General features: G+C 38.9%; 1 protein-coding gene across 1 annotated transcript in view; it reads left to right on the top strand.

Annotated features, from left to right (window-relative positions):
* KCNH1 (potassium voltage-gated channel subfamily H member 1) overlaps positions 1 to 21,256 on the top strand; it is a 152,264-nt gene that overhangs the window by 66,715 nt on the left and 64,293 nt on the right. Inside the window, exon 7 of the mRNA XM_075089800.1 lies at positions 11,093 to 11,289. Coding sequence (XP_074945901.1) covers positions 11,093 to 11,289 — 197 coding nt within the window. The remainder of the gene's footprint in view (positions 1 to 11,092; positions 11,290 to 21,256) is intronic.

The following is a 21,256-nucleotide window of genomic DNA, read 5'->3' on the forward strand; positions in this document are numbered from 1 at the left end:
AAATTTAATGAGAATTACAGAAAATAATGTCATAGTAGCAAAATTAACGTTTCATAAGTATTTTCTGGGAGTACACGGAAGGGATGGATAGGAGGCCTTCTAAGGAAAAGATTTATGTTTTGTTAACATGTATGTACAAATATTTGATTGACCAAGAAAACAATTCTTGATCTTACTAGAAGATAATAAATTCTAAGTTAGATATGACTGACATAATTGTACTCCAAGATTGAACAAAAAATCCCTCTTCTCAAGGAAATCTGAAGGAAGCAAGTAATTCTTGGACCTGGGTTGGTTCCAATCCTTTCTTCTTGAAATTGGGGTAGTCTTTGAAATTTAAGAAAACATTCCAGTAAAAGGCTGGAGAGAAGAAGGAGAAAACCCTTGAAATTAGGGTGACAGGCTTTTCTTCTAGTTAGCAGTGGGGAAAGCAATGTCTTGTCCTTAAATATTTAGACTGCTGGAAAATTCGTCAAGAGGGCCTGACTTAGCAGCCGATCTTCACTTATGTGAATTGTTGGGAGTTGCTGAAGTGGTTTTGATGATCCCTGCAAAGGGGCCCTATGTGTATGGATTGTAAGGCTGGAGGTTAGTCTTATGGATTTGATTAGAGACTGGGACCCTTTAAGCCTTTATTTAGCATTAAAAATCAAAGCCTTGAAAAAACACTGTGGTCTTCAGAGCTAAGCAATGGATAAGATAAATAACATTTACTAGAAGGTTTAGTTAATAAAAAAAACCAACAAAACCCCTCACACAAAAGAGCTTATCCCAAGAGTAAAGCAGTTTATCCAAAGTGTTGCATCCCAGCTGTTCTGCATTTATTACGTTCTTGCTATCCTTATGCGAGTTAAAAACTTTCAAAAGAATAAACTTTTTTCTTGACTTTTGGTTTAGCAAAGAGTATTAGTCATAGAATCATAGAATATCCTGAGTTGGAAGGACCCATGAGAATCATCAAGTTCAACTCCTGACTCCATAAAGTGAATGAGATAGGAAGGGAAGTCAAGGCAGTAATTTATTACGAGCAAGTAAAATCATTGCTCTCCACAAGGACAGTTTGCTGTTGCTATTCCTTTTGCTGCTATCAAAGCTGAAGGGAAATAACAGAATGTAGATATTACAGAAGTATGAAAGTATGCAGTCAAAGAAATGGGAATTTATAGTCTAGACCTAGCTGCCTTCTTCACCATCAGGGAGAAAGTGGGATATATAACTTTTTTCTTCTGGTGGAGTGTGTAAAGGTTGCACATAGATTTACTTTTAAGATCACATGTGAGTTAAGGAAGTGAAAGCTGGGTGTCCCTGAAATATAGATCTTTTATTGTTATTTACAAAGCTATAACACTGACAAGATTGGAGACTCTGGTTTTAACATGATATTGTAGGAGAGCTTGGTGTGCCGTGTTTTGTTTCAGCGGGATATTAAATGCTCCATTTGCTTTGTGTGGAGAAATTCCTGCTGATTTAATTTGATCTAATTGCAATCTTAAAGGAACGTTATAAGAGTAATTGTTTGTTGTCTTTACAATTGTTTTAGCTTATTCATTTAGCCATAAGCATTTCATTCAGATGTAGATACAAGAAGCTTGATTCAGATTTTGGTGGGATAGATTTGCATCCAGATAGGACAGTGCAAACTGCAAGGGCACCTGCACGCCAGAGATGGTTTATTTTAGAGGAGGGAAAATAGAAGTGCAGAAGTATTGTCTGTCTTAGAACTCCTCAGTAGAAAAGCATTGCATCTTCCACGCAATCATGTGAAGAATGCTTCTCAGCAGGCTTGAGGATGTCAGATAAGTTAACTGTGCTGAGCTCAGGCTGCTATATTTAGACTGCCCCCAGTACCTGAGCTAACTCAGGCTTCCCTAAACTAAACTGCTTTGTATACAACTCAATTTTCAGAATTTGACTGCGTGTTTTGGGGCCTGTTGTTATTTAATGTCAAGTCTTTGGAAAAAGTCCCTTACTCTACTTCATTTTTCACCCGAGTTTTAAATTTAGGTACACCTGCCTGTGTTAAAAATGCCAAGCAGCTGGGAGCCATTGTGTGTAAGGAGAACTGTGACATAGTTGCCATCATGGAAACATGGTGGGATGACTCACACAACTGGAGTCCTGCAATGGATGGCTGTATAATCTTCAGAAGGGATAGGCAAGGAAGGAGAGTCAGTGGGGTAGCCCTATATATTAGGGAGTGTTTTGATTGTCTAGAGTTTAATGGTGGTGATGATAGGGTTGACTGTTTATGGACAAAAATCGGGGGAAAGGTGAACAAGGCAGATATCACGGAGGGAGTCTGTTATAGACCACTCAACCAGGATGAAGGTGCAGACAAAATATTCTGTAAGCAGCTGGGAGAAGTATCGCAATTGCTAGCCCTTGTTCTTGTGGGGGACTTCAACTTACCAGATGTCTGCTGGAAATACAGTACAGCAGAGAGGAAACAGTCTAGGAGGTTCCTGGAGTGTGTGAAAGATAACTTCCTGATACAGCTCGTGAGTGAGCCAACCAGGGAAGGCATCCTGCTGGTCCTGTTATTTGTGAACAGAGAAGGGCTTGTGGGTGATGTGATGGTTGGAGGCTGTCTTGGGCATAGTGATCATAAAACGACAGAGTTTTTGATTCTTGGAGAAGTAAGGAAGGGGGGTCAGCAGAACTGCTACCTGGGACTTCCAGAGGGCAGACTTTGGCCTGCCTAGGAGCCTGGTTGACAGAGTCCTTTGGGAGGCGGTGCTGAGGGACAAAGGAGCCCAGGAAGGCTGAACATTCTTCAAGAAGGAAATCTTAAAGGCGCAGGAGCAGGCTGTCACCATGTGCCGAAAGATGAGCCATCGGGGAAGAACAGAGAGCTTTAGAACTCAGGAAAAAAAATTTATGATCTCTGGAAGATGGGGTGGGCCACTCAGGAGGACTACAAGTATGTTGTGAGGTTATGCTGGGTCATAACAACCCCATGCAACGCTACAGGCTTGGGGAAGAGTGGTTAGAAAGCTGCCTGGTGGAGAAAGATATGGGGATGCTGGTTGATAGCCAGATGAACATGAGCCAGCAGTGTGCCCAGGTGGCCAAGAAGGCCAACAGCATCCTGACTTGTATCAGGAATAGTGTGGCCAGCAGGAGTAGGGAAGCGATCATGCCCCTGTACTCAGCACTGGTGAGGCTGCACCTCGAGTACTGTGTGCAGTTTTGGGCCCCTCATGACAAGAAAGACACTGAGTTGCTGAAGTGTGTCCAAAGAAGAGTAACAAAACTGGTGAAGAGTCTAGAGCACAAGTCTTATGAGGAGAAGCTGGGGTTGTTTAGCCTGGAGAAAAAGAGGCTCAGTTGAGACCTTATTGTTCTCTACAACTACCTGAAAGGAAGTTGTAGCAAGGTGGCTGTTGGTCTCTTCTCCCAAGTTACAAGTGATAGGACAAGATTAAATGGCCCCAGGTTGTGTCAGAGGCAGTTTAGGTTGGATATTCTGAAAAATTTCTTTACCAAAAAGGTTGTCAAGCACCGGAAAAGGCTGCCCGGGGAAGTGGTGGAGTCACCATCTCTGGAGGTATTGGAAAGTCACGTAGATGTGGCACTTAGGGACATGGTTTAGTGATGGACTTGGCAGTGTTAGGTTAACAGTTGGACTCGGTGATCCTAAAGGTCTTCTCCAATCTAAATGATTCTATGATTCCACAATCTAAAGTCGCAGCATTGTTTGTGCTATTGTATAAGACTGTAATGTGACTTTGAAAAAGGAATGACTGAAATTAAAATCCAGCTTTATCTTCAGTAGTTCTATTGTGCTTTTTCTATTTATAGTTTAAAGCTTTTTTTTTCAGGTTGACATATATAGGGAGATGGGACAAGTTGCATGTTTCTGTGAAGTGATTTAGTGAACATCAACTGAAGGAGCAATTTTAAAAGTCTGATTTCCTCAAGGCGTGTCCAAGCACACTATTAACAAAAGAACGAGAAGTGGTGATCAGGCTAAACTTTTAAAAAGACATTGGCATAAAGAAGCTTACATTAAAACCAAATTTTAATTTCACAGTGGATATAAGAGCAGCACTAAAACTTTTATTGAGAAAATATAGGTTTATTCCAAATGGTGTATTTGGACAGAGAGTATTCCTTATTCCTGTGCTTCAGGCATCTAGAAAATGTAGTGTGGGTTGACATCAGGAGTTACCTATTTTGAGACTTCAGCCAGACGTTACTTGTTCTGTGTCTAACTTCTGGTGGAGCATTAAAAGCAGGAATCACCAAAGCCCCTGTCCGCTGATATCTGTAGATGGTCTAAGACTATGCAGGGTATTGGAGAAACAGATTTTTAAAACATTTGATGAATGACTTGTTGAAATAACTGGGGAAGAGGGGGATTCCCTATGAATGAAGGCCTCAGTCATGAAGTTCTTGGCACTTCAAATTAGTTGATTTTTGTTTTCTATGGTTTCATGTTTTATTGTTGCAAATTTATGCAACTTTGCCTAACAAGCTCTTAAGTAGTCTGACACCACCACATGCAGAAGTTGTCCCCTTTGGAAGATAGTAATGTCTGGCAGGTTGCTGGCAACAGTGATGTGATGCACTGGGAGCAGAAACTGAGATGTGGTAGAGATGAATCTCCTTGTTCCAGCATGTTCCTTGGTATCTCAGGCTATGTTAGGAAGGCTTGCCCATCCCGTTTGTCTGTGTACTCCCAACAGAGATGTGAAATTATAATTTAACAAAGAAATAAAAACTGGGTTTCTTTAAAGGCCCTGATTTCTGGCAGGTGTACCACTGAATTAATTTTCATTTTTGTTTTGTGTAGGATTTTATTTCTGTCTCAGAATTTTGGAGGAAGAAGGATTGTTTTCACTGAAAAAACAGGTTTAAAAAAAATCTTCATGGAATGCTTATTTTTCTTTGTTTTTTCAAAGTTTCAAATTAAAACTTTTTTCAGAGGTATGTTTCTGAAACATTGTTAAATTTATCCTCAAGGAGTTGCTAGAAATATTAACTAAAATGAAGTATACTGTAGCTATGAACTTTGTGAGGTTTTCAAAATATTTACTTTATATCTTTCAGGAGGCAAAATCTGCTATTTTAAATTCTTTGACTGCTTTTGATATATAAAAAAATCAATTTTGGGGGCTTTAATATAAGCTTGAAGCAGTAGCTGTAACATAAAGCTGGTTTCAAAGTCATCAGGGAATAACTCTGAGGATATTGCAATTTGAGCCCCTCATGTAGGTTTTTTGATCAGACAGCTAGCACTGTCCATGCAATGACAACACAGATTGAGCTGTGTTTTTTGCTATTACTTAACCAGTGCTAATAAATTCAAATACATTTGTGACTCTAGTTATTTGAGCTGGAAACTTCCATGTCTTCTGAGTTTGTATAAACTGGCAACATATTTATAACCTTTTTTTTACAGTAACCATTAAAAAGCAAGTAAGGAGAAATGATTCAGATTCTGGTGAAGCCTCCTAGCTTTTTGTGAATAAGCCTGGTAGGGCTCAATTGATGTTTTAAGTATCTTCTGATCACAGTAAGTCAAGTAGTGAAATATAATCCATGCTCTATTCAGAGAGACAAACACATTAATTATAACAATAATAATAGAAATCTTAGCTGTAACTTATTCATGTCATTGCTATTCATCCCCTGCTGTAAAATAAATGTTTTTATTTTGTCTGTACAATAATGTGCTTCAACAGAGAAAATTGATGCAGTTGTACAGTAAACTGTCTGCAAAATGTTGCCAAGCTGTGTTTTAAAACATGAACAGATACACTGTGTTTCTATTTGTGCACCAGGGAAATCACTGAAGTGTAACTTCATTTTATTATCACTGTAACACTACTTCTGGTTTCTGTGGCACTGATACGCTGGCTTTTTTTCCTTAAGGTCTTATTAGAGGAAAAGAGTATTAAAACCTCTTCAAAAAAATAGTATATTTTAGTTAATGAAAAATAGTATATTCTTTGCAGTGCAGCTGGTCATTCACTTCTTATGTGTCTCAGTTTGCACTTGAGAAATCTTAAGAAAATCCAAAGCAGCAAATAACTTCCATGCATCATCTCCTGCCAGCTGTACTGTGTTGGAGGACTAAACTGCAGGCTATTCACTGGCTGTCAAGTTGTGCAATTTATCTGTAGGATGGATACTGAATACTCTACCTTGATGCCAAATGGTAGCTCTGTTTTTTCTGGCTGGCAGATATTTGTTGCCTTAAAACAGTGTACCAAGGGGAAAAAATATTTTGTTCTGGTTCCTCTACTTTCCTTGAATCTTTATTTTCTCTGTAAAATGGGAAAATTTAAAGTGCATGCCTTACTCAGAAGGGAGATGAGGGAAGAGAAGAGAGGGAAATATTTTCAGCTGTTCGGGGTGGGGAGGGAAATCAGGCCAAGTTTTTTGTTTGTTTTTAAATTTCAGCAGCATTTTAACTGAGCAGTCACTAGAATAGAGACTGACACACACAGAGTCCCACTGCTTGGAGGTGCAGAACAAATCCTGAGGGTGCAGGCCAGTGCAGGTGCTTTGGGGAGCTGTGCTGGGGAAGTAAGTCATTGTGCAGGTGCAGCAGCTGCTGCGTATCAGCATCACAGATAACAGTATTTGCTAACACCTGATTTCCAAGATATGCTTAGTGCTGCATTGCTACTGAGGTACCATCAAGCAGCGTTTGGTCATTCTAGCATTTTTTTGGGTCTGCTGAGACTATGTCAGGCCACAATTCTTCTATAATTCAAACACACAGATGAAGGCAGATCTGGAAGGGACCACTAGATTCTGGTATTACCTGCTGTACAAATACTACTGTTAATCTGAGAATGACTCTAACATGAATATTTTGTCTGATGTGCTGAGAGTCCATGGATTCTTGTGAATTGTGAGTTGGAAGACCTTCAGCACATGAATCCATGGCCTCATCTTCTCACCCAGCTGCTATCACACCAAAAATGTACAATGACTCCCAGACACTGAGAACCCAAAAGTGAGCTAAGTAGGTTATCAGTCAAAATATTCCACACAGAGTCATATTTATTTCAGAGTAGGGTGGAATATCTTCTGTCTGAGAGCTCTTCAATACTTCCTCTTTGTAGGAGTGAAAATAGTAAGGGTTGTCCTGGTAGGCACATCAAGGCAATATAGCTGTAATGGGTGAGCGCGATTCTTTTCTTGAACAGAATCAGCAAAACACTTGGCTAAGTTGCAATAATCAGATCTTCATTATTGGTGCTGCTTTCAGGAGACACAGTGGATATGGCTTGACCTGTTGCCTGGCTCAGGCTGAATTTGCAGTGGTAATAGAGAAATCCTCTTTTCACTTGTAAGATGAATAGCAAACTTGATATGGAGAAAAGATTGGGAAAGGATATATATGGAAACAGAAGGTGCTGGTTTTATAAAATAATTCTTCAGTGTTTTAATATATCAGGGTTTGGGGACTTGCTATTATAATTAAAACGAACAAGCAAACAGAAAAGGCAGAAAACTATTTGGCTTTCCAGGGCATAATGAACTGACAGTGGAAAGGTCTTCAGCCCATAAATCCAGCAGTGAATATAAATGATTGATGGTAAAAGCTTAGCTCATCCACTTTAAGTGTGATTGACAGATAGTGTTCCTGGCAAATATCTGGAATTCAGCAAACTGGGAACGAGAAACGCAAAGTATTGACAAACAAATGGCCACCTGCTTTTCTCTAGCTTTTTAATCTTTCTTCAGAGGTAAGGTGAAATATATAAAGCCTGGAGTTATATATTAAAAAGAGGCTTTTGACTCAGATTCTATAACACAGCCATTAGGCTTTGCCAGCCACCTTCTGACACACTTAGAAGTCTCACCTTACTTGTCTTGCTTTCCAATTACACATGTTTTTGACAAAACACCCACTTAATCTGCCCTCCTTTTTTCTTGCTTTTTCCTGAGTGATTGATCTTACTTTATGGAGAACATATAATTGAAGGGAGGTGGTATACAGTTCCTTATTACATATAAGAGGACAATTGTTCTAATCCAGTGCAGATACTCCTGGGTGGAATTTTAATGCCTGCTTGCTGTAAAGACTTCCTGCTGCTTCTCTTCCCCCCCCCAGTCATTTTTCTATGAATGTCAAACAAAACTGTTTTTAGAATCTGACAATCTAGATTGATACTTTGATACTTTTGGTATGCATAATTTAGAAAATGCACTTGACAAAGCAATGTGATGCATGTGTGCCTTGTTTTGGAAATTGAACTGTAATGCAGGATGGATTTTCGACTAGATATCTGGCTGTTAACACAATTAACTTGAAGGAAATCGTTAATGATAGAAAACAGTGCAACTTTGTGTTTTAGCCTGGTTTGTTTCTTAAAAATTAAGGCTCTGTGACCTGATTCAGTTTGTGGTTCATGTGCTGCTTATCTCTGTTTAGTTTGGCTCAGCGGGCACCCAGCAGACATAGCTCCTTCGTGTCCTGCTCTTGCCATCAATGGGAAACGGCTCCCTGGGGTGGCAGAAAACTGCAGAAGGGGGAGTTTTCTGAGAGTTACAAATAGCAAGGGGAAACTGCGGTTGCTGCCACAGGTGAAGGACAGAGTTGTGTCTTTCTGTGACATGTGAAAAGCAGAATTAAGTTTTAAGAAGAGTGACATGTGAGTAACTTCTGTTTGTCATTTCATATGTAGGCAAAACAGCACCATGCTGTTTGTACTTGCATTGTACTAATTATTCCTCATATTACTGTGGGGCAGTAGAATAATTATTATCATTTTAAGGTAGGGAAACTTGTCTGGAGATGCTTAGAAATGAGCTAGAATTCCTCTCCCTCATGCTTGGACTACCAGCTTTAACTGTTACTCATCAGCGATGGCACATTTCAATACTTGATAGATTCCAGAGCGTTAATTAAAACAGTTGTTCAGCTAAGTGCCTGGAAGATTGTGAGTAAAAGCATATTTATTCCAAAGGGAAACAATCCATTTTTACCCAGTGAAGCATATCGTTTTTATGGTGCATAAAAATTATTTCACTTCAATTTTGAATATATTTTGTGTTTGTCTGTCTAAAAGCCTTGTAGATGATGATCTATTTAAGTACATGAAAGATTTTTTTTTTTTCTTAGGCCATTTTTAATGTATCTGCTGAAAAAGCATATGTTTAAATAATTGAAGATTTGAAAAGTCATTGCCATTAAAATGAAAAGTTTCTTACTGCGCTGGGCTGTTAGACTACCACCATGCTTACTGATATGCTGCCTTTATAGTATGTCTATATAGTATAGTATAGTATGTCACTGTCGTATGTAAAGAGACTAGAGGTAGAAGAAAGGGTATCATTATGGTGCCTTTGCTTAACTTTGTGGGGAAAAGATGTGCTTATGGAAGAGGTGGTTTCAGTGTATATATGCATTTAAAATGGAAATATAGTCTATGTTCCTTCAAAGTGTTCAGGGCCTAAACTGGTCCCTGGCAGGTGGGCTGCATAGGGCTTTCGTGAAAGACTGGGAGCATGTCAGTGTGAACCACGGCTTATTGCACTACAGCGTAGCTTACCATCAGGCTGATAGCTTCTCCTCAAAGAGTAAAGGGTTATCATCTAATGGAAGAGATTACATAATCAGGAAAGTACAACTCAAGGGCTGAGATGGGAGTTCTGGGTTTAATTTGTAAGTTGTCTTGACCTCTTTACTCATGATAATTTCCTTAACTTTCATATAGACTTTCATACATGACTATTTATTTAGGGAATGAATTCTGAAAGGGCCCAGTGAAGTCAATAAGGTAATATGTATTTTCATGCTTTGCCTTTAAGAATTGCTACAGGCAAAGTATTATTTATCAGACAAGGGACCATCTGGTCCATCCCTACCACACCTTGATAGACATTGTGAATGTATTTCTTTGTTGTTTGTCTTGAAAGTGATGTGCGGTGATGATATAACACAGCAGAGTTTTAAGAAGAAAATACCATTCACAACAAGAACAGTGTAGTTTTTCATTATCAAGGTAACAACTGAATATTCTTATCTCGTTAGCATTATATGTCAGAAAACAGAAAAACCATTACTCTGTAAAGGTGCTTGTAATTTTCTTCTAAACGCTCCCTTTTATGCCCAGCCTGAGCTGGGGTGTAACCAGTGAAATCCTGGCTGGGGGCTGCTCCTCAGGCAGATTTTGGTATACTTGCCCTGCATTGTAGTGCCCGGACTGGTGCAGTTGCCCTCATTGCAGTATTCCTCAGTAGGGTTTTCACTGGCTGCCCCAAGCTCACAGAGACAGGCACATGGGAAGGTTCTAAGGAAATGGCGATGTTTTCTTTCTTCCAATGTGTAACAGCTACATATTCTTGCCTTTTCAGCATTATCTTAGTGATAACTAAGCTGTACTCTTCTTGTTTTGGACTGTGTTGTTGCCTTAAACCTCCGCTATATTGTGTGGGGGCACACATGCGCAACTGCTGAAAGATTTTGTTGAGACTCTTACCAGCTGCAAAGCATTAGAGGCACAGGAGTTGGGAGATCTGCTCTTTTATACTGTTGTAAAGACAGACTTTTCTGGCAATGGTCTAGTGAACTAGGACAAACGTACTTTAATACTGATGTACAGTAGTGTTTTATTACAGCCTGTAACTGCGCTGACGTATTATACAAGATGGTTTTATTGACACGATAGTGGGTAATTGTTAGGCAGATTAAGAAAACTCAACATAGATATAAGAAACAAATCCTTTGTGTGCCAGTTAAAAGAAGAAAGGGGAAAAATAATTTCCTGTTAATTAATCATTTTGAAAAGGATCAGAAGAGAAAAAGAACCAAGAATGAACTTCTTCTCTTGATTTTATCTTTTTTTAAGAGGAAAACCGTTACTGATACTTGAAGGGGATTTGTCACATGAAATGTTTCTTGATTGTGGTTTATTCTTATGAAATTTTGCTGGGCTGTTGTAATGAACAACAAGATAGTGGAAAAGGTTATCAATGAAATATTTCAAAGATTATCTTTTTCCAGACAGAATTTTTTTCTGACCACATAAAATAGAAGAATCTTGATTGCGTATATGAGATGTACACTCTTTTATATTTTTGGTGGAAATAGGATCTTATTGAAAGCAATGCTGCTGCTTTTCTCTAGGCAAAGGAGACGTTTTTGGTGATGTGTTCTGGAAGGAGTCTACCCTCGCCCAGTCCTGTGCTAATGTAAGGGCTTTGACTTACTGCGATCTTCATGTGATTAAGCGAGATGCCTTGCAGAAAGTGCTGGAGTTCTACACAGCCTTTTCACACTCCTTCTCCAGAAATCTCATTTTGACTTACAACTTGAGAAAAAGGGTAAGTAGCTTTGATTTTAATATGCACCATATAAATGATCACTTTTAAGGACTGTCTGTATGAAAAAACTGAATTGCTTGATTTCTGGTGTTCTTTCTAACCTCTTTCTTATAAGAAGTTTTTTCAGAGCTTGCCTAAGAGACACTGCTAGCATGTAGACTCAAAAGGCCATAAGTATTTATTCCAGAGCTAGTGTTACGGGGAGCTGGACTGCGTATATGTGAAAGTATTTTACGTTTCTGTGAAGTGGACAGATTCCAGCATATTTGCGCACTCTCAGGCGCCTGCGATAGTGTTCACTACTTTCTGCAACTTTAGTTTGTAAAGCAGCTAAAAGGATGTTAGGGGTGCTGCTTGAAGTTACAGGGAGAGTAGAAGGAAAGGTATGAAATCTAATATATGGAACAAAAGTCAACAATAGTAGTCGCAATGGAAAAGTAATATGAATGTGACTGATTCTATCAAGTGTTGTTTCTTTTAGTATCAGTTATATTTTTGAACTCTTTTGCTTACCTATAATGTTTCTGGGTTTTTATCCTTGATTTTTTGGCTCTTTTCAGTTCTGTCTGCATGCCAGTTCAAGTTATTTTGTCAAATGCAAATCATCATAACCTAATAACTCATTTGAAATTCCCTGTGTAATCTTCAGTGAACTACCTCTGTAGAAATTTATTAAACTCTAGTAGGTATAATTCAGTTGATTTGATTTTATGATGCAATGCAGAAGACAATACTATTACATTGAAATAAATACATTGGAACACCTATACTAGCTTTAAAATATTATGATATAAAGATACTGAGATCAGCTAAAGTAGTATGTTTGACAGGAGATTTTTTTTTTTGTTCATAAAAACAGTTCTCCATGATAACTTCCAGGTGCCAAGTAAGTCCTAGATAGTTACACTCAAAAAAATAGAAACGTCTTCATCTTTGAAGTCTGTTTTGTAAGATTAGACCTTAGGTCTAGAGTATTGGGTTTTTATTATTTTTTGTACCTAGAGTTGACATACTGAAATTAAAATAGTGTGAGGATGTTTTCTATCTGTATATGTTATCAATACCAAAGAATTCAGCTTTTCTAGTATTGGGCAAAGAAGAATGTGCTATTCACACTTTGGTCAAGTAAATCAAAACTCTGGTAGAAAATTGATGTAATTAAAAACTAAGATGCAAATTTATGCTTGAAGATTTTTCCTCATAGGACATTTTTTTCAAATGACATTGTGTTCCTGAAGGACAAGGAGAAGGTATACAGCTGCAAGAAGATTGAGAGATTTGTTAAAAACTAACTTTAAAAATCAGATACTTACCTGGTGTTAATTAATGTAAGAACTAAAAGAAAGGGAAGAATTTGGTATTGAGATCACCTGAAGCATCGATATCACTGACTGGCATATTTAAAAAAAACCACTGTGGGTAATGTGTTAAGAGGGTCTACGAATATATAACTACTCTTTTTTTTTTTTTTTAACATCAGTAGAAATAACAAACTTTGAGGCATAGAAAGACTGACTCTCTTAAAGCTCACAGTAACACAAGCAGAGTCATATCGTTTTGGATCTGCTTTGAGCCAGAAGTCTCAATTTTAGAATCAAATGCCTACTCCAGAAGTGACACTCTTTCCCTCCACGTTCATTGGCATAGCTTTTCCCAGCCCAGCTTACAAAACAATTTTTAACCACAGTATCGTAATTCCTGTGCTGCCAATTTTCTATGTAAAACGTTCCTAATAAAAAGGTACGCTTTATGACAGCAATTTCCATCCAATTATTCAAATAATTGGATTTTAATTAAGTTGCAGTCAGCAGAGAAGTGGCATTGATTGATAATGGAAGTGAGAATTTGATGGTTCTAGGTTAACAGACTGTAATTTTATTTATTTTATTGAAAGAAGGCTGATTGCAATCAGAATGCAAATGTTAAATAATGTAAATAATATATGCTTTTGGAAATGCATAGAAGGTATGCTACTTTAGAGGTTGGAGATAATGCACATTAAAGGCAACTTTTTAGAGTTTGAAATTTAATCTGGTTAAAATATCTGTGAATCTTTTATAGAAATAGCTCCCCAGCCTGTCGCTTCTAACACTTCTCTTGGTCTATTTCTGCAAGTGGAATTTTGTAGAATTCAGATGAACCAGTACCTTCTGTGAGTTATGTTTGTGATGTATTGCATATCATTTGGAATATAAATGCCAGAATTATAGTTTTCATTTCAATAAACAGTTCATTTCTGGCTCCAAAAGTGTTCAACTAGTTGAAGTGTAGACTCTATATATTCATCCCAAATATATTCAGATTCCAAATACATGAAGAAGCAGCTTTGGGGATTTTTTTGCCTGAAGGATCTCATGGGTATATTTTTAGACTTGGTTATTCCTCTGAGGTGTCCCCATCTCCAGGGTGCATACGCCTTCACTTGGCCATGGTACTGAGTCTGTGCAAGTCTATGGTACTGCGCAGTGCAAGGTGCTTTCTAGCCAAGTTACGCTCAGCTTACGTGAGCTTTAGCATTGGTTCGCTCTTTCACCATGTCACATACTCCTTGGCTGCTGGGTCTCCTCCAGTGATCCCTTCCCTCATGGACATGGGACTCCCTGTTGCAGACCCTTTGGTGTCAGTGAGCAGTGCTGCCCGTAGCAATGTCCCCCACACTTACTGGGGTCTGGATCCACTTGCTAACGACTGTGACAGAAATAAGGAGACATGCAAGTGCGTTGTAAGGAACAAAAACCAATTGGTCTTGACCTTAGCTAACCCTAGAGCTGGATACAGGCAAAATAAAAAGCATTTTCACTCCATTTCTTGTGCTGCTCTTCCTACTGGTCTTGAATGTGCTTTATGCTGACTGGGAGGGCAGGACACATCTATCTGTGTGTCCCCTTTATGCCCTCCCTAGAACAGGGCTTCAGTTACAAAATGTTACTGCCTGTGACATCTGAGGACTCAGTGGCTAAGGGAGACACTTCCAGTGCTCTGTCCCTGGCATGCTGTGGCTGTCTCTGTCTCTGCTGAGATAAGTTTCCTTTCACTCACTTTCTTGACAAACACTGGTCAAATATCCTCTTTTCTAAAACTGTCAGCCCACTGTCAGGTGGCTCCTCGAGCAGTTTCCTCAAGCTACTAAAATCCCTTCTCAAGTTATTAGCTGTTACCTCTGTCTGAAGCTCAAACTTAGAAAACTTTTTATTTTTCCTGAAAGGGAAGAGAAAGGAGACCTTTAATTAACTCTCTTTGCTGCCAGCCATTGACATTTTCATCTAACTGGAAGCAGTGGGAGAATCATCTGCTGCATCTCTCTCCCCAATATCTTAAGAAACTGGAACTGCGGTCCGTGGCTGCAGGTGGCTGTATGTGCAGCTGAAAGGAAGCTGACAGGATTTCTGAGAGCACTTCCTGCTGTAATAGTGTAGTGAAATTAAAGGAGGTTAACTTGATGTTTCTCTCCATTTTTGGAATCTCAGAGAGGAACCAGAGATAAGACACTGTGGGGTATGTGGGATGGTCAAGTGACAAATTTACCCTTATGGCAGGGTATGCTACGTGAAATGGAAATATTGCAGGTTCGGAGAGCAGCGGGATTCAGAGGCTGGATGGAGATCTATTTTTCCCCAACAAATATTTGAATGCTTCTGGGTTTCCAGCCTGGACTTCATAGCTCCAAGTTAGAAGAAGTGTAAGAAGAGAGAAACTTCCAGGATAGCTACTTGTCATTGTTTGCTGGCACCTTCTTTAGGAATGTGAGAGGCCTTTGTCAGCACTTGCAAGCATTCTGGTTTTGGCAGTTGCTTCTTTCCATGTGTATGAGCTTTGTGAGTGACCAATATTAACTTACACTGGCTTATACCACAGTGTATTTGCTCAGTTCATTCTGCTTCAGCCATAAATTATGTTATAGCTGAAATGATTGCACACGCTACATAAGAGAGAATTCTTATGCATAATTTATTAAGCTGAGATTTCTCTAGTAAGCCATGTTAGCCTGGATAGAGAGTAAATTACTAATTCTGAATGCTTTGGAGTATCATGATAGAAAGCGCAAGTAGCTTTTCCAGAAGCTGAAATATGTGTCCTGGAATAAAGGGAGGAATGCAGTAGGATGTAGAGATTTTTTGGGGGGATTTTGTAAGACTGAAAGAAATGGCAAAGAACAATCTGCATTTTTACAAAGCAAGCATGATTTAGTGATTTAAAGCCAAAGCTCCTAGTCAGAACATATTTCTTGAGAGCGCAGTGATTGCAACAGAGTAGTCTGTTTCCTTGCCGATGCAAGATTGCTTGGTTTTGTACATGTAGTGGTGTGCTTATTCTATGCCTTTCCAACTGTGCCAGAAGACAGGGCTCCTACCAGCTCTTTCTGAGAGCAATTTTGAAATATAATTGTGCTTTCTTCTTCAGCATTAGCTTCACCATTCTTCTTTTTGTACTGTAAGCTCAAACTAGAGAGGGAACCTCTCTCAGATCAAACATTTCAGCTAGGAGTGATTCAAGCCTTGATTTTAAATCTTGGGGGGGTTGGCAGCAGGTTGTTTTCAGGGATTCAGTCCATGGCCTTGCAATCTGCCTTTCCACATGACAAGTTTTCCGATTCTTTTTCATTATATAGGTTCAAAACTGCATCCCAGAATTCTTTCTAATATGGAAGGCTGAATTTCTGGAAGATTTTAGCAAAGCTTTCTTAAAATGAGAAGAGTGAAAGGTTTTAATTTTAGAATATTGGCCCATCTGATGATGGATTTCAGAGTGGTCAAACTGACAGCCTGCTTCTTCTGTGTTTGTACTCACCAAAACAGTCCCACAAGTCCTGTGGGAAGGGAGGTTTGATGCTTGGCTGGCATGTGTCTTACAGCACTGAAAGCTCAGGACACTGGACACGATCGAGACGTCTGGATGCGCCTGTGGCTTGAGAGTTATGCCATATTAGCTGGCCAGGAGACAAAGTTGTAATTTTCAAAAAAACCTTCCATATATAAATAGACACTTAAGTACTCAGCTCTGTTCTTTCCCATGCTGCCTTTTAAAAGTCATTCAAGTAATTGAGTGTTCTTATATTCCCTGTTTCTCCATGCCAATCTAAGGAAAACATATTTTATTCTGTTTCCTCATTGGTAGAATCCATATTGCATTTTTGCGTCTTCTCTCTGGCCTTGGACAACCTACTTAACTTTTATCTGTCTCTAACAGATAAATGTTTATCTAGCTCACAGATTTTTGTGCAAATCGCCTTTATACTCCAAACTGAAAGTGCTCTGAGGCATGTTGCGTGTTGTTAGGTTTGCATGTCTGTTATGGATAATTCAAGTGATGTGACTGGCAGTGATTTGGAAGCTCATGCTCTGAGGAGGATGTGCCCTTGGATTTCTTCTTTTTCCTCTCCTGCAGCCTTTTGGACATTTTCATGTAAAGCCTTGATACCCAGACTTGGAGAGGTTTTGACCAACTGCAAGCATTTAACATTCATATTTCTACAGTCATTGTAAGTGTTCAGCCCAGAGTAACTCCATTACCTTTCAGAGACGACATCTTAAAGTTTAGTTTCCAAAACTTTTAAACTCTGAAGTTATTTCTGTTCTATTTAAATCTATATGACCTTGACCCCTAGGGTACTATGCTTCTACAGGAGAAGATCTGGCTACAGACAAATAGGTTACATAATGGGTACATATATGTACAATAGAGGACATAATTAACTAAAAAGTTCTAAGACAATGTGGTGGGTTGACCGTGGCTGATTGCCGGGTGCCCACCAAGCCTCTGAATCGCTCCCCCTTTTCAACAGGACATGGGGATAAAAGTAAGACGAAAAGCTCCTGGGTTGAGATAAGGACAAGGAGATTGCTTACCAATTACCATCACAGGCAAAACAAACTTGAATTAGGGAAATTAATTTAATTTATTACCAATTAATCAGAGTAGGATAATGACAAATAAGAACAAATCTAAAAAATACCTTCCCCCCATCCCTCCCTTCTTCCCAGGCTCAAATTCACTTCCAGCTCTCTACCTCTGCTCCCTGAGCAGTGCAGGGAGTTGGAGAATGGGGGTTACGGTCAGTTCATAATGCTTGGTCTCTGCCAGTCCTTCCTCCCCACACTCTTCCCCTGCCTCAGTGTGGGGTCCCTCCCATGGGAGACAGTCCCCCGTAAACTTCTCCAATGTGGGTCCTTCCCATGGGCAGCATTTCTTCAAGAACTGCTCCAGTATGGGAACAGCCTGCCTCACCATGGTCTTCACCATGGGCTGCAGGGGAATCTCTGCTCCAGTGCCTGGAGCACCTCCTCCCCCTCCTTCTTCATTGACCTTGGTGTCTGCAGAGTTGTTTCTCTCATGTATCCTCACTTCTCTCTCAGCTGCTGTTGTGCAGTGTTTTTTACCTTTTCTTAAATATGTTATCACAGAGGGGCTACCAACGTTGCTGGCTGGCTCAGCTTTGGCCAACCATAGGTCTGTCTTGGATCCAGCTAGAACTGGCTCTGCCAACAGGGGAACAGCTTCTTGTGCCTTCTCACAGAAGCCACTTCTGCTACCAAATCCTTGCCACATAAACCCAATACAGACAAGAGAACTGTTCAGTTGCTTGTATTCAGTGTATTATATATTTTCATGTAAATTTTAGCAGTAACTTAGATTAATCTATGTGGGTAAGTAGTGAAATGCTTCTTTAAAATGCTCTTAAATGACTAATCCCTTCTAAACTGGTCTGATGAATTCATTGCTTGAGATGCCTTCTCCTACTCTAAATAATGAGGAATTTTTCATGCATTTAGATACTGTAGTATGTCTGTACAATTGTTATAAAGAAATAACTTAGCGTACTGTACAAAAGATGTGTATTTCTTCAAAGGAATATTAAGTTGTTGAAATTCTGATAGGTCATTCACTAGTAAATCCCATTAAAAGTAACCTAGTGATCAATAGGTATTATAAGCCATCAATAAAATAAATTGATGGAAGAGCTGGTAAGGGTGAATTCTGAATTACAGTTAATCTTAAAATGGAAGAATGTGATTCTTTTATGAAGCTGATACTAAAACCAAAACTGCCTTGAAGTACCTTCAATAAGAGAATATTTCTTGTTCTGGGCTGTCATAGATTTATAGATTTTCCCACATTGGTCACTAAATACTTAACAATCATTTGCATTCTGATCACTGAATCAGAAATTAAATTTGTACAGGCTGAATTTATAAAATCAGAGTTTTAGCTATTTCCCAATGTCTTCTCTAAGTATGGAAAACTATGTCAATGTTATGTCAATGAAAGACATCCCAATTATATGTCAGTACTTGGAAAAAAGATATGGTAAATGGAACAAGTTCTGGTCATCCTGAAATTGAGGTTAAGCACTTCATTCATTAATCCAGAAATGGGATTGATATTATGTTTGTTTTATTACACTTTGAGTAGACCCGCTTGAATTGTTTTTGAAAGGGTTTTTTTTTCAATGACCCATAAAACACTCAGCCTTAAATACAAAAGAAAAAAATTCTGACCTTTTCAAAATCTGTAGTGTTCATGAAGTCTTTCCCTATATGGTAAAGCTATTCCAAGCAGATGAAAAATAGTTAACAAGGTTGATGGTGAATTAAAATAAAAATTTGCTTTCAGACTATTTTAATCCTTAAAAAAAAAAAGCATATTTGGCTTTTGTGAAGCTATTTTCAGATGAGTAATAGAAAGTTAACATTAAAAAGGGTTTTTCTCTCATTTTTAGCATGCACAACCACCCACACCAGCTTGTTTATCCCAACAGAAGAAAATGCATTACTTTGACTTTTACCTTCCTCCCCCCATGTAGACTAAAGCATAGAAACAATTTTAATACAGATAAAGGTTACTTAGTGTGAATAAGGATTCCCCAGAATAGGTCCCCTAAGCCTTTTTAAAACAGAAAATTAATTTCCTAGGAACTGGGGAAATTCTGAATGTTGGCCCACCACCAGGGACATAAGATGATAATCCAAAAGACTCTGTAACTGCTCTTACGCAGTCTGGGAAATCTGGTCTTCACTGTGGAAACAGTGAAATGCTCACTAGTATTTTTACAGTAGGAAGGATCAGTCCTTAGTTTTAACTCGTATTTTTTGTACTATTGTGGTGACTCGTGTCAAACTATCCTATATGCTTAGGCGACTGATGTTTTTCCTGTATCCGTCCTTGACAATCATCCTTCTAGTTGCCTTGGAACAAGTATCTTGCTGGGGGGATACAGCCAGGAGCGTACAACATTCCCTAGTCTGAAGCCTGATGCAAAAGAGTCACACAGGCAATGTGGTGTCTGATATCAACCTGCTTTACAGGCTGCTGCCCATTCCAGTGTGACATTGAAGTGTTTGACTGCTGAACATGAAGTGGAGTAACTACTAGGTGTGGCCTTGTGGAACTTTTTTGAACGTGAAATACAGTAAGGTTTACCATCATGGGAATGAACCAATTTCAAACAAAACTTGATAGGGCACCTTGCCAATAACCTGCTATGACCATAGCTACCAATTACTGCAGCAGCTAAATTCAAGGGGTTAAGAGGGTGTTGTGTTGGGGTGTGGCTCAGTAGAAGAACTTACTGTAATACTTAGAGAGTAGGATCATGAATCAGCCCCTCTTTATTTGATATTATTTTTGCAGCAGGCAAACTGGGGTTTGCCTCAAACTATGTATTATTCCTTCCTCAAAAGAAAGTGCGTTATTGTGTCAAACACCTGTTTGGATTCAGATTTTTAAACAGAAATGTGATTCCTGACACTGATGTGAACTATTAAAGCCCTATGCAAATGAATATCCTAAGTGTTGTAATTTTTCTAAATTAGCTAACTGCAGCTCCACTTTGAAACAGTCAGTATTCTCCCTCTTGCTATCACTTTTTTTTGGTTTCCATTAATTTTCTCTTTCTGCCTATTACATTCCAAAATGGGGTGTGAATTTCAGTATCTTGTGTAAGGGCACTCACATATATACTTAGTACAGTGATATCTCCCTCAGCTGAAGCAGGAGCATGCAGTTGTAGGCTACTCTGAGTATACTCAGTGTCCCGAAATGCTGTCCCTATAGGACTTGGAGTGGGACTAGGGCTACCCACAAACAACTGTGCAGCTGGACGTGAAGTGTTCTTAATTAAGCACAGGTCCAAATCCATTGTCTCTCTACACAGCTGTAAATCTGCGTAATGTTTTCACCAGTTCTTATCAGGATCTAAGTCTGCTAAATCCATTTTTAATTAGTACAGCATTATGAATGTGAAAACTTGAAACCTAATTAAAGTAATATTTGAGACTTGAATAGTATGCACTTTTGTTACCATCTACTTAAGTTTTTCTTTTTTGTCACCACCTTCTGGGGTGTTTTCCAAATACAGAAAGGAAAATGCTCAACACACGCCTTGTTCCAAGTCTTTGTGACTTTGGCAAACCACATCTACACCAGGTCCCCAGCATGTGTCCTTAGGAACCAGGCAGCCAGCCCAACCTGGCCTTTTCTTGCAATTCATCTAAAGGTACTACTATGCCTTCATCTTAATTTCAGAGAATGTGCTTCCCCACCCTGATAAATTTCACACTTGGTAATTTATCCCAATATGCTCTGTAAAAAATATACCACACAACAAAATTATTTTGTGATGCATTTACATAGCTGACATCAGAGAATCCAAGAAAATGTGTGCCAAAATAATTTTGTAACACATTGGGTTATTTGCTTTGTAAAGTGTCATAAGCATTGTCTTTGTGTGAAAATGCAGAGTTATGTTCCCCTTTTGGAAATGATTTTTTCCTTTATTCTTAAAAAAACCCAACCAAACAAATCTAAACCCCAAACAACCCCCCCCCCCCCAAAATCTCAGGATGATACTCCTTAGAAGAAGTTAATAGTATACCCAGGTCGACCAGAATAGATAAATCCGTGTCGCCAGTCGTCAAAGTTGATGCCTGTTTTTTGTACAAAATCTGAATAAATCATGTTGACTCCAGCA

The sequence above is a fragment of the Phalacrocorax aristotelis genome, chromosome 3, assembly GCF_949628215.1.
Source record: "Phalacrocorax aristotelis chromosome 3, bGulAri2.1, whole genome shotgun sequence".
NCBI lineage: Eukaryota > Metazoa > Chordata > Aves > Suliformes > Phalacrocoracidae > Phalacrocorax > Phalacrocorax aristotelis.